Raw genomic sequence first — 14311 nt, 5'->3', positions numbered from 1 at the left:
ATAATAATAATAATAATAATAATAAAATCCTGGTTGATACCTAGGATGCTGGCAGCAACCCATGTCAACCATTAGTGCCAGTCAATTTGAGTGTTCAGTTGACTGAGTTTCATGTTTTATGAATAAAAGTTTAATAATAATAATAATAATAATAATAATAATAATAATAATAATAATAATAATAATAATAATAATATGAGTTGGAAGGGACCTTGGAGGTCATCTAGTCCAACCCCCTGCTCAGGCAGAAAATCCTATCCTATTTCAGACAAAGGGCTGTCCAGTCTCTTCTTAAACACTTCCAGTGTTGGAGCATTCACCGCTTCTGGAGGCAGGTTGTTCCATTGGTGAATTGTTCAGCTTGTGCGCCACCAATTTAATGGGTTTTTTAAGAAGTGAAAGGCAGCACAGGAGAGATTTAAACAAATAAAAAGCAACGCAAAACCCACGAACGCACGGCATCCTACAAACTTTAACCCTTTTCCTTTTTCATGTTACCCTACGCTTTTTCCTCTTTTTCCAGCTTCTGGAGGCAAGCTGTTCCACTGATTAATTGTTCTCACTGTCAGGAAGTTTCTCCTTAGTTCCAGGTTGCTTCTCTGCAGTGCTTTTTTTGTAAAAAAAAAAAAAAGTGCCGGAACTCACACACGTCACACAAACCCGCCTTGCCTACCCTACGAGGTTCCATCCAAAAAAGGTGCCGGAACTCCGTTCTGGGTGTTCTATGACAAAAAAAAGCCCTGCTTCTCTCCTTGATTAGTTTCCATCCGTTGCTTCTATCCAACGTTCTTAAAGAACTTCTGAACAACCCCTCCCCACTCCCAGCCCTTCCCCCCACCCCCTCCCACGGGCTCTCTCATATGGAAACATCTGGCTGGGCTCCAGACTTACTTGATCCTTGTCTCTGTCTGTGGAGACAGAGAGACACAAGTTCGGAGGAACTGCAGCAGAACGCACAGCCAGCCCTTCACCCTCCGGGATGCCCAAGTGGTGGGCCACGTCCCTTGCCGTTGAAACGGTGGCGGTGGCGGTCAGGCCTAAGAAGCACCGCACACCCAAGCGTTCCCGAAGAACCTGCCGGGGAAGGAACGGTGAGGTCCTCTGAAGGTTTCAACAAGGCTCCCCAATTTCCAAGTACAGGTAGTCCTTGACTTACGACCACAATTTTTGTTGCTAAGTGAGACATTTATTCAGGGATTTTTGCCGCATTTTAGGATGTTTCTTGCCACCGTTGTTAAGGGAATTAGTAACAAGGTTGCCAAGGGAATCCGGCTTCCCCCATTGACTTTGATTGTCAGACGGCCACAAAAGGGGATCAGGTGAACCCAGGACACTGCAGCAGTCATAAATGGGCTGCCAAGTGTCTGAATTTTGATCACGTGACCATGGGGGATGCCGCAATGGTGGTGAGTGTGAAAAATGGTTATAAGTTGCTTTTTTCAGGGCCATTGTAACTTTGAATGTTCACTAAATGAAATGTTGTAACTCCAGGACTACCTATATACAGAATAGAATATAAAAGAGTAGAATAAAATGTAGGAATAGAATAGAATAGAATAGAATAGAATAGAATAGAATAGAATAGAATAGAATAGAATAGAATAGAATAGAATAGAATAGAATAGAATAGAATAGAATAGAATAGAATAGAAAATATGGAATATGGAATATGGAATAGAATAGAATAGAATAGAATAGAATAGAATAGAATAGAATAGAATAGAATAGAATAGAATAGAATAGAATAGAATAGAATAGAGAATGGAATTATTGTCATTTTTTACTATAGGCACATTGGCACACATTAAAAATGAAATTTTGTTGCTTGCTCTCAAAAGCGTACGCATACATAACACCCATTTAGACATGCTATATACAACATATGTGTCAGAATCCATTTATATCACATTCATAAATGTATGTTTAAAACATTATCCCCCCCCCCCATGGATTCTGCCATCTCCCGAGGAAGGAGGAGCGCATGTGGATTCAGCCTGCCTTAGGTTATTTCAAAGACCAAGGGAAACCTTTTGAACTGGGGGAACAAAGGGGAGGGTTAGGGAAGGAGGCATCTGGCCTGTGTCTCCATTTGAATCTGTAAAGGAAGAAGGCAATAACCGTAAAGATCTGAAGTTCCCTTTTTCCCACGAAAGGGATGACACGAAGTAAAATGATGGGGATGAGGGAAGGGGGGTTGAACCGGGAACTCTTTATAAAGTTTCAATTTGTAAAACAATACCAAGTCCTGTCTTGTATTTCCACAACCAAGCATGTCCTAGTAAAAATTCCTTTTGGACTAGAACTGACTCCCAAGAGTTTTTGTTTTCCTAAGACGTGGATTGGGGTGGGTCCTGACAATATATATAAACCTACACCCTTACGTATAAATAACATATAAATATTAATCACTGTCCATCTTGAACACCCAGCGGAAGGAGGAAGCTTTAGAGTGGACTTCAACTCCCAGAATTCCGCAGCCAGGATGGCCATGGCTGAGAACTCTAGGAGTTGCAGTCCGCTCGCTTTCCATTTGCCAAGGGTTGGGGAAAGCCGGCAGAGCTGAAGAGGGGACTCTTCAGGATGCTGGTGCCGATTGCTCAGGGTCTTTGAGCCCAGAGGCCCCTCAGAAGCCCCTCCTCCCTGCAGCCCAACCCCCATTTCCGCTCGTTCGTCTTCCGTACCTTACAGAGCCGGAGGTAGCAAGGGCGGAAGTTGTGCGACCACTCGGACAGACAGTGCACTTCGTCGATGCAGGCAAAAGCCACGGGGGGCAGCTGATCCGCGGGGGGGAGGCAGCTGCCACTCGAGAGGCCCCCTCCAACCAAGGCCTCGGGGGACAGCAGGAGCACCTGGACTTTCCCGGCCTTTACCTGCAAGCAGAGCACCTGGGTTGGTCAGGGGCAGCGGCTTCCCCTGCCACCCCGCCGAGCACCAGGCATTCGACCTTGCTGGGCAGGGCAGAGCACGGGGAGCCCTCGACTGGCGACCGCAACTGAGCCCAAAATTCCCCTCGCAAAGCAAGACCCTTAAGTGAGTTTGGTCCAATCCTACCTATTCCTATTCCTATTCTAATTCTTCTCTTCTCTTCTCTTTCATTCCATTCCATATATCCTATTCCATTCCACACCACATTTTCTATTCTATTCTAATTTTCTTTTCCTATTCCTATTCCTATGCTATCCTATCCTATCTTATCCTATCCTATTCTGTTCCTAAATTCAATTCAATTCTATTCTATTCCTATATTCTATTCTATTCCATTCCATCCTATTATTCTATTCTACTCTATTCCATTTTCCATTCCATTCCATATTCCCTTCCCTTCCATATTTCTATTCTATTCTATTCTATTCTATTCTATTCTATTCTATTCTATTCTATTCTATTCTATTCTATTCTATTCTATTCTATTCTATTCTATTCTATTCTATTCTATTCTATTCCATTCTATTCTATTCTATTCTATTCTATTCTATTCTACTCTTTTCAGCTGCAGTGATTCACTTAACAACTTTGGCAAGAAAAGCTGTAAAATGGGGCACGTAACAACTGTCGCGCTTAGCAACAGAAAATTTGGACTTGCTTGTGGTCGTAAATCAAGGATTACCTGTATTTACTGCGTTAAGTTCAAAACTGGAGGCTGGCAGGACCAAACATACCTAAGCCTAACCCCCACCAAGATCACAAATCCCGCAATTCTTAGGCCGCATGGGAATTGTGGGCTTTGCAGGGCAGTACTATCCGGAGGATCCTAGTTTAAGACAGCCGAGGCAGCTTCGCCACCCAGGCAGCAGGCTCACCCTCTCCATGGCAGCCTCCCTCTGAGCCTTTGACATGTTGGAGTGGATGCAGGCTGCTTTCAGGCGCTGAGGCAGGCCGGAGACCTGCAAGAAACACAGACCGCCCCTCACTCAGACTTAGGCAGGCACGGGAGCTACCAGCCCCCTCCCCAGCCAGTTCCCAGCCAAGGAACAGCAGCCCCATCCCTGCCACTTTCCCTACCACTGCACGCTTTGCTCCGGAAAAAGGCTGAATTGTGCATTTTGGCATTGGCCCACCCTATCTGTGCCAGGGCAGGTGGCAGGCTGCGAGTGGTGTGTGTGTATGTGTCTAGGACAACTCAGCGCGCCCAACTCACCATAGGACAAGAGTTACACATAGATAGATAGGTAGGTAGGTAGGTAGGTAGGTAGATAGGTAGATAGATAGATAGATAGATAGATAGATAGATAGATAGATAGATAGATAGATAAATATAGATAAGATGATAGATAAGATAGATGATAGATTGATATAGACAGATAGATAAGATGTTATATAGACAGATAAGAAAGATAGATAAGATGATAGATAGATGATAGACTGATAGACAGATAAGATAGATGGAAGAGATAGAAAAGATAGATAAGATAGATGATAGACAGACAGATAGATAAGATAGATGAGATTGATAGCTATGATAGATTGATATATAATATGATTGATATGATAGATTGATATATGATATATTGATATGATAGACAGACCTAGCTAGCTAGCTAGCTAGCTAGCTAGATTGATATGATAGATAGACCTACCTACCTATATAGATAGATAGATATAGATTGGAGAAATAGATAGATAACCTTTATTGTCATTTTTTACTGTGGGCACAATGGCACACACTAAACATGAAATTTAGTTGCTTGCTCTCAAGTGTACACATACATAACATACATCTAAAACATACTAGACACAACCTATGTATAGACCTACACCCTTACACATAAAGTAACATGTAAATATTAATCACTGTCCATCTTGAATACATAACGGAAAGAGGAAGCTTTGTATTGAACAAACGGTGGAATAGAATCATTAAAGAAAGGAGGGACAGAATGAATGGCAAAAATAAAAATAATTTTCTAATAATTTTAAATGCTTAAATTGAATTGTTAAATTGTCCCGCAGCAGCCTGTCCCTCGGTGAATTGGCCACAGCCGAGTTGTCCTGCCACCCTAGAACCTCCCCCACACTACGCCCCCCCCCCCAGTCCAAGGGCATCTTCCAGCTTACTTGATCATCCATGAGTGACACCAAGGGAGAGATCACCAACGTGATACACGGGGACCGTTTGCCGTACAGATAGGCGGGGAGCTGGTAGCAGAGAGATTTCCCCATTCCTGTGGACAAGACCACCAAGGTGGAGAGCCCTGCAAGAGAGTACAGCCAGAAGAGTCAGCCTCAGAACCAACAGCCATGATGATCTTTCCCTGTGCTGGCACTCACGTAGAAATTGCAACTTAAAGGACATCTATCCCACCCCCTGCTCAGTGCAAGATTCACTACCACAGCTTGGATGTCCCAAAGGTGCTATTTTCAAAAGGCAACTGGGCTTTGTTTTTCCTTGAAAACATTTCGCTTTTCATCCAAGAAGCTTCTTCAGTTCTGACTGAGCCGACTTGAGCCGTCAGAACTGAAGAAGCTTCTTGGATGAGAAGCGAGACGTCTTCAAGGAAAAACAAAGTCCAGTTGCCTTTTGAGGGGAAAAAAAGCATCTTTGGGACAATGGTGACCAGGGTGATTGACAATCTCCATAGGCAACAGCTTGTTTGGACGCTCACTGAATTTCTGTAGGAAAACCTTCAGAGAAAATCTCCTCAGTGCACGTGGCAGCCTGTTTCACTGACTGACCAGTCATATTTTTAAAGGTTCCTGACATTTAACCTGAATCTACATCACTTAAGATCAGAACGCGTTCCCAGAGATCTTGTGAATGCATGAAGAGGAAAACAATTTCTCCAAATATCCAAAAAAGAAAGAAAGAAAAGAAACAAAGAAATAAAGCTAGGTGTCCTTTTCTGACAGCTCCAAGACACCTGTCGGTTCAAATGTGACTGGTAGGGAACCGCCCAAAGAAATTCTAGTCTAAAGAATTTTCCAAGAATTTCTGTCCATCCAATTCATTCTAGCAGATCGGGCAAGCTGCAGATCCCATCAGCCAAAGATTGTTGGCTGGCAGGGACTTAGGAGAGCTGCTATTTCAGCAATGGCACCTGCTCTGTGGAATATCCTCCCCTCGGAGATCAGAATGGCCCCAATCCTGTGGGCCTTTAAAACCAGGCTGTGTTCCGGAGCCTGGGGCCCTGAATGTGTTAAGAGCTCCACTTCCGGGCTTTATTGCTTACTGGCTAAATAGCTCAGCTGCTCTGTATATTTATTTTGGATGTTTTCCGGTTTATAAATTGCTTTTTTGTTTTAAATGTTTTTAGTTTTGGAATTATAAGCCACCTAGTCATTGATTGAGATGGGTGGCTGTAGGGAAGGAAGGAAGGAAGGAAGGAAGGAAGGAAGGAAGGAAGGAAGGAAGGAAGGAAGGAAGGAAGGAAGGAAGGAAGGAAGGAAAGAAGGAAGGAAGGAAAATGGGAAGGAAGGAAGGAAGGAAGGAAGCACAGGAGTTCAATCTTGATGAGGCTCAACTTTGACTCAGCCTTCTGTCCTTTCAAGGTCAAAAAATGAGGACCCAGATTGTTGGGGGGGGGGTGTCAACATGCTGACTCTGTAAACTGCTCAGAGAGGGCTGTAAAGCACTGGGAAGCAGTATATAAGTCTAAGTGCTATTTGCTGAGGGAGGGAGGGAGGGAGGGAGGGAGGGAGGGAGAAAGGAAGGAAGGAAGGAAGGAAGGAAGGAAGGAAGGAAGGAAGGAAGGAAGGAAGGAAGGAAGGAAGGAAGGAAGGAAGGAAGGAAGCAACCAAGCAAGGATGCACACTGCCCCCTCACGTATTAAAGCAGACACAGCGGAATTTCACCTGATGTCTACATGGAGGATTGGCGAACAGGGGCATGTCTTGCTCAGTAAAACAGAGGGGGTCCCACACCACATTATATTTCTCCTTCCCTTCATTTCGCAACACTGAAATCAGGCTTCACAATGCAAAGCACGCATTTTCTCTAGGCCCCGTTGAGTGTGCTCAACAGGCAGGAGGAAGCTTCAGGTAAGATGGGAGAGTCCCCCACGGGGCAGGCCTAACCTCCCATGCGCAGTGGCACCAGCATGCCAGGGAAAAAACGGGAGATGACTTTTATGTCAACGTTACAGTGTTCTGTCAGGAGGCGAGGACAAACCGAAGCCGACCAAGAGCCATCTGCTTGCCCTGCGGCAGTTAGGCTTGCCAGAAACATCCGCCAAGATCCAAGTAAGTTAAAAGTTTGTTTCTTTACGCCTTACCTGACAGTATTCTCATCACTGCCGTTTCCTGCCCTGGCCGGAAGGAAGTATAACCCAGCTCAGCCAATGCTTGGAAGACTTCAGGAGGCATATCTGGACAAGACAGTGGAGAACCAGAGTTAGGAATGCCCGTCCTCAGGGAAGCCTAAGCAGGAAGAGCTGAGCGAAGATATCTTCCACTGACCCTGTTGCCATTTCATCTCTAAGGATATGGACTCTGAACAAAAGATTCCAGATTCTGGAGAACTGGAGGCTTAGGAGGGCAGGGAAACTCAGAACTGAGGACTTCGAAGCTGCCTCAATTAGCACACAATCCTTCTGTTTCTCAGAACTATAACAACAGAATAATAATAGGATGACAGAGTTGGAAGGGGCCTTGTAGGTCTTCTAGTCCAACCCTTTGCTCAGGCAGGAAGCCCTTTGCCATTTCAGACATATGGTTGTCCAATCTCTGTTTAAAAACCTCCAGTGTCGGATCATTCACAGCTTCTGGAGGCAGGTTGTTCCACTGATTAATTGTTTGTTCTAACTGTCAGGAAATTTCTCCTTAATTCCAGGCTGCTTCTCTCCTTTAGAACAGAATAGAGAATAGAGCTGGGAGGGACCTTGGAGATCTTCTAGTCCAGCCCCCCGCTTAAGTAGGAGAACCTAGACCATCTCAGACAAGTGGCTGTCCAGTCTGTTCTTAAAAACCTCCAGTGATGGAGCGCCCACGATTTCTGGAGGCAAGCTTTTCCACTGGTTGATTGTCCTCACTGTCAGGAAGTTTCTCCTTAGTTCTAGGTTGCTTCTCTCCTTGGTTAGTTTCCATCCGTTGCTTCTTGTCCTGCCTTCAGGTGCTCTGGGGAACAGCTTGACTCCCTCTTCTTTGGGGCAGCCCCTGAGAGACTGGAATGCTGCTATCCTGTCACCCCTCGTCCTTCTTTTCATTAAACTGGACATACCCAGTTCCTGCAACTGTTCCTTTATGTTTTAGCCCTCCTCCACTCCTCTAAGAATTTCTTACCTCTCACTTTCTTATCTGGCCCCAATTTGTAGAAAGGCTCAATCGGGGCAGATGGAGGGGATGTTTCAGATGCAGGCCTTCCTATTTGCAGGTAACTTTCTCCCTCAGCGGACTGCTCCAGGCTTTCTTGGCTGTTCTCACTCTTTGCTGAGAAAGGAGAAATGAGGTAGAAATTCTCGTCAGAAGGGGCATGGGCGATTAATAGCCTTAACAGCAACCCAACCTCTTGGTGATGCTATGCCTTATCGCCTGGCTTGAGACAACCCGGAAACAATCCAGAAGCAGATGCTCTGGCCCGGCGGATGTAGGTCTCGTCCCTTACTTGCAATTCTTGTGTAAGTCGTGTTGGTCATCCGAGCCACTTCCTCCAGAGTTAACAAGGGCACTTCCTCTTCAGCAGCACAGCTGTTCTCTTCCTGCTGGGTCTCAGTAGCAGGGAGTTGATCTGTATGGACGACACCAAAGGAATGCAAATAATGTTTTCTGTCACTGTAGCTCTGGGATTGCAATGGGGAGTTGATAACAATAACAATAATAACAATAACAATAACAATAACAATAATAATAATAATAATAATAATAATAATAATAATAATAATAATAAAAATAATGTTGGAAGGGACCTTGGAGGTCATCTAGTCCAACCCCCTGCTCAGGCAGGAAACCCTATACCATTTCAGACAAGTGGCTGGCCAGTCTCTTCTTAAAAACTTCCAGTGTTGGAGCATTCACAGCTTCTGGAGGCAGGTTGTTCCACTGGTTAATTGTTCTGACTGTCAGGAAGTTTCTCCTCAGTTCCAGGTTGCTTCTCTCCTTGATGAGTTTTCCTCCGTTGCTTCTTGTGCTTTGGAGAAGTGCTTGACTCCCTCTTCTTTGGGGCAGCCCCCTGAGATATTGGAAGACTGCTATCATGTCACCCCTGGCCCTTCTCTTCGTTAAACTGGACATACCAATTCCAGCAACTGTTCCTTGTATGTTTTAGCCTCCAGTCCCCTAATCTTTGTTTCTTAAACACACGTGTTGTCAGTGCTGCCATGCTGCTTCGCCTTCTGGCTGCTTTGCTGATGCCAGACTGCCGTGAACCATGGGGTGGGGGGGGGGTTTAAGGGAGCTGTGGGGGGGGGGGGAGAAAGAGAAGAAACAGAGTTCCCGCCAGAGACATTGGGTGACCGACCCCAAGGCCAAAAGCCTGGGAATGGAATGCAGACCATCTGCCAAACCCCAGAACAGGTACCAAAACTGTTAGATGTTTTGTGCCAGCCATTGGCAGTTACCCAAAAAGGTCATCAGATGGAAGCAAAGAGGCTTCTTTGCTTCCACTGATGAGCCAGGGGTCTCAGACCCCTGCAGCCCCATTGGAGAGAGTGTTTTATGGTTAGGGAGGGGCCGAGACCCCCCATAAATACCTCTGCTCAGGGGCTGCTCTTAGCTTCTCATCTTTCTCTCTCTCTTGCATGCATTCTCTCTCTATCATACAAGCATGGATGCCTCCATGCCATATAGCTCTTTTTATATAACCTATCGATGAATAAAGCTTCATAATGATTGCATCTCTGCATCCTGCCTCTTTTACTTGGAAGCACCTTAACGACCCATCGATCTCTCGTCAGACCTGCTTCACAAAAACAATACGTTCGGATTCTTTTGGACCCCAGGGAGAGAATGGGGAAGGACGTGGGAAAGTAAGCAGGTAGCTTTGGCCGACGAAACCTCAGATCTGGCTTTTTCTATTTTGTATAACCTTTAGTAAAAATATACCTTCCAGTACAAGGGCGCTCGAAGGCTCTTCTTTTTCCAAATGACCAAGTTGGGAAAAAGCCCAACAGCATGTTTCTATCATGTTTATTTTAGTTTTTGTAATTCTACCAATGGTTATTTTATGCCTCTGCTGCTGATTAAGCCTAATTAAACCTGGGAAATTGCCCTTGAGAAATATTTGATCTGTATAGAAGGATGGCCCTCTATTCAGCTAATATATGTTCAGGACACTTTGATTATTCTTTGAAATTCATTAATCAGCGGATTCAGGAAAGAAAGATGGAAAATTATTGGCTCACGCTAAAGGAAGAAAAGCAATACCATTTTACATCTGGAATTCAAGCCAACAACAGTCAGCTATGTAATAAGGCAGAGGTTATGAATTACCAGTTTAATTATTCTAATGCTCAGTTACATTAAGATAGGACATGTGTAACTGAATACAAAATAATTAATTTATTGGGAAATGCTGAATTGGAAGAAATCTCTCAGGAAGATTTAAAAAAGCATGACAGAACCAATTATACTACAAGAAATAACCGTAGAAATTTAGTAATAAAACAATAAACAATAAAATCTATGGAAATTGTGAAAGCGCTGGTCCCACTAACCCAGTTGAATGATATACAATTTGGATGTAAGTGAATAACAGAACAGAATATCAGAGTTGGAAGGGACCTTGGAGGTCATCTAGTCCAACCCCCTGCTCAGGCAGGAAACCCTAGACCATGGGTAGGCAACCTCGGCTCTTTTATGACTACATGAGGCATAAAAGAGCCGAGGTTGCCTACCCCTGCCCTAGACCATTCCAGACAAATGGCTGTCCAGTCTCTTCTTAAAAACTTCCAGTGATGGATCATTCACAGCTTCTGGTGGCAGGTTGTTCCACAGGTTAATTGTTCTGACTGTCAGGAAGTTTCTCCTTAGTTCCAGGTTGCTTCTCTCCTTGATGAGTTTCCATCCGTTGCTCCTTCTCCTGCCTTCAGGCACTTTGGAGAACAGCTTGACTCCCTCTTCTTTGGGGCCACCCCTGAGATACTGGAAGGCTGCTATTATGTCCCCCATTGTCTTTCTCTTCATTAAACTAGGCACACCCAATACCATGCAACCGTTCTTCCTATGTTTTAGCCTCCAGTCCCCTAATCATCTTTGCTGCTCTTCTCTGTATTCTTTCCAGAGTCTCAACCTCTTTTTTACATTGTGGTGACCAAAACTGGATTCAGGATTCCAAGTGTGGCCTTACCAGTGCAATATAAAGCATTATTAACACTTCAGGTGATCTTGATTCTACCCCTCTGTTAATGCAGCCTAGAGTGGTTTATGATTGTTTATTTATGTTAAGATATTTATATTATATTTAGCAATATGTTTATAGACCAGCCTCAGAGGTTCTTGCAATCTGAGGATCCTTCAGAGGTGCAAATGTTTGAAGCAAACTGAGCAATTAAAAAACAGAAATGATAACTGCTATCTGTTATGTATCTGAACTGTTAAACAAAGAATTGAAAAATCAGGGGGATCCAGGTTTTGGGAAATGTAAAACAGGAAACAGGAAAAATTATCCTCTGTGTATCGAACATCTCAAGTTATGCTTTCAAAAAGCTGGACATCAAATTCTTTGTGCTGGTGTAGAAATCTAAAGATTCGTTTAAGTCCCCAGATTTGGTCTTATCTAGCCATAGTTTGGTTTTGATTACAAATCATAGATATTTTAATACAACATTGGAAAAAATATAATAGTTAAAGATGAAAATAGGATGCTAAATTATATTTATAAGATAATTTGTCATTTTATGAAGAGCTTTGGTTTTATCAATTCTGGAGCTGAAGAAAAAAATAGAATATTAAATATTAAATAAACAGAAAGAAACCTGCTACCATACCAAGGAATGGATTCAAGATATGAGTTTTGAAAAATCTGTATCTTCTAAATATGAAGCACAATATTTCCATGTGGTCTAGATTTAATAAGTATTAGGGATTTAATTCTGAATTGTTACTGAGTTGACAGAATACAGGTTTTTTAAAAATAATTTTATCTTTTTTCATGTTTAGTATAATCACCACATAAGGGACGCGGTGGCTCAGTGGGTTAGGACGCTGAGCTTGTCGATCAGAAGGTCGGCAGTTTGGCGGGTCGAATCCCGAGTGCCGCGTAACAGAGTGAGCGCCTGTTACTCGTCCCAGCTTCTGCCCACCTAGCAGTTCGAAAGCACGTAAAAATGCAAGTAGAAAAATAGGGACCACTATGGTGGGAAGCTAACAGCGTTCCGTGCACCTTTGGTGTCTAGTCATGCCGGCCACATGACCACGGAGACGTCCTCGGACAAACGCTGGCTCTTCGGCTATGAAACGGAGATGAGCACCGGCCCCTAGAGTCGGAAACGACTAGCACGCATGTGCGGGGGAACCTTTACCTTTACCTATAATCACCACATAGATAGATAGATAGATAGATAGATAGATAGATAGATAGAGATAGAGATAGAGATATATAAATTTGGATTGCTAACAAAGAATTAAAGGGAGACTGGTATAGCTATTTCAAGCTGCTTTGCTGTCATCAGCCAGCAACAGGGTGCATCAAAAAACACTCAAGACATATATAGAGAGACGAACAACAAAGATGATTAGGGGACTGGAGGCTAAAACATATAGGGAATGGTTGCTGGAATTGGGTATGTGTAGTTTAATGAAGAGAAGGACGAGGACATGATAGCAGCCTTCCAATATCTCAGGGGCTGCCCCAAAGAAGAGGGAGTCAAGCTATTCTCCAAAGCGCCCGAAGGCAGGACAAGAAGCAACGGATGGAAACTAATCAAGGAGAGAAGCAGCCTAAAACTGAGGAGAAACTTCCTGACAGTTAGAACAATTAATCAGTGGAACAACCTGCCTCCAGAAGCTGTGAATGATCCAACACTGGAAGTCTTTAAGAAGAGACTGGACAGTCATTTGTCTGAGCAGGGGGTTGGACTAGATGACCTCCAAGGTCCCTTCCAAGTCTGCTATTCTGTTATATTTGTTAAATTCAATTCAATTCAATTCAATTCTATTCTATTCTCAAGTGTGCTCTTTCTGTTGTTGTTTATATTCCACTATTAATATTACTATTAATATATTCCACTATCAATAAGGTAAGGAAGGGGTTTTTTGTGTTGCCCTTTTTTACTGTTTCTTTACCATTATCTCAAAATCAGAAAAGTCTTTTCAGGTAGATACGGTGCATCCCTCCGTGGCTTCAAGGCAACCTTGGCTAACCTGGATTCTGTAATCAAACTTTCCAGTCTGACAATGTCAGTTAGCCAGACCCGCCACCTTCACCTTTGCACTGGGAAGACCAGTGGCCGCGTCCCCCGCATTTGAAGCAAGTGTCATTACTTCGGTCCACAAGCCTGCCACCTCCGCCGAACTGCTGCCCCTTTTTCTGCCACTTCTGCTTCCACACCTGGGGGGGGGGGAGAAAGCAAAATACAGGTGAGGCAAAGAGGCCTGTTTCATCCTTCCCCATGTAGCTGGTTACAGGGAATTATCCAAGCAGCCATCTTGCCCCCATGGGAATAGCCCACCCGACTTGTTCCAGCAGAAGAGGCTGCTGCAGACCCCGTTGGTCAAGGAATTCTGGCTGGTGGACTCAAGGAGAAGAACTGTTCCTATTGTAGAGCCGGCCCTGTGGAACATCCTGCCACTGGAAATGAGAAATGCTCCCGCTCTTTTGGCCATCCAGAAGGGTATCAAAACCTGGTTTCACCACATGGTTTGGGGCCCCAAGAGGGGCACCTTCTGCTGGAAGTGGTTGATGGGATAAGAAGTGGTTGATGGGGGATTGTTTATGATAATTAACTATTCTCTATCATTGTTTGTTAAACACATGAACCCAGACATTAGGCTGTTTGCTAAATATTGAGAATGTTATTTGGAAAAACCCTAACCCTAACCCTAACCCAAATCCCAACCCCACCTTATTCCTAACCCTATAAAAACTAATAAAATCTCTACCAAAAAAAGAAGAAGTGGTTGATAGATAAGGCCTCATTCCCCCCTTCCTCAATTCTAGTTTTTATATAGCATTATAGTTGTAACTGTTTTTATATTGATCTTTTTAAAGACTTGTAATTTGTCCTTATCAGTGAAAAGGAGCAGCATATAACTTTAATAAATAAGTAAATAAAGCAGAAAAGAAATCGGACTAACCTTGCTTGCTCTTTCAGGGAGACCCGTGGCTTTAACTTCTAATACAGGTAGTCCTCGGCTTACAACCATTCATTTAGTGACTGTACGAAGTTACCATCTGACTGTACGAAGTTACCATCGCACTGAAAAGAGTGACTTGGGACCGTCT

The 14311-nt window shown here is 43.8% G+C and overlaps 1 protein-coding gene across 1 annotated transcript in view; it reads right to left on the bottom strand.

The window, feature by feature from the left end:
• Positions 1-14311, bottom strand: part of RECQL4 (RecQ like helicase 4) — a gene marked incomplete at its 5' end in the record, with an annotated part of 41485 nt that overhangs the window by 17173 nt on the left and 10001 nt on the right. Inside the window, 8 exons of the mRNA XM_081325638.1 lie at positions 892-1074; positions 2682-2870; positions 3801-3884; positions 5056-5192; positions 7209-7301; positions 8215-8361; positions 8537-8659; positions 13294-13417. Coding sequence (XP_081181764.1) covers positions 892-1074; positions 2682-2870; positions 3801-3884; positions 5056-5192; positions 7209-7301; positions 8215-8361; positions 8537-8659; positions 13294-13417 — 1080 coding nt within the window. The remainder of the gene's footprint in view (positions 1-891; positions 1075-2681; positions 2871-3800; positions 3885-5055; positions 5193-7208; positions 7302-8214; positions 8362-8536; positions 8660-13293; positions 13418-14311) is intronic.

Source organism: Vipera berus (assembly GCF_964194415.1).
Source record: "Vipera berus genome assembly, chromosome: 3".
Taxonomy (NCBI): Eukaryota; Metazoa; Chordata; class Lepidosauria; order Squamata; family Viperidae; genus Vipera; species Vipera berus.
The sequence above is the reverse complement of the archived record's forward strand: the minus strand, read 5'-3'. Positions and strand labels throughout refer to the sequence as shown.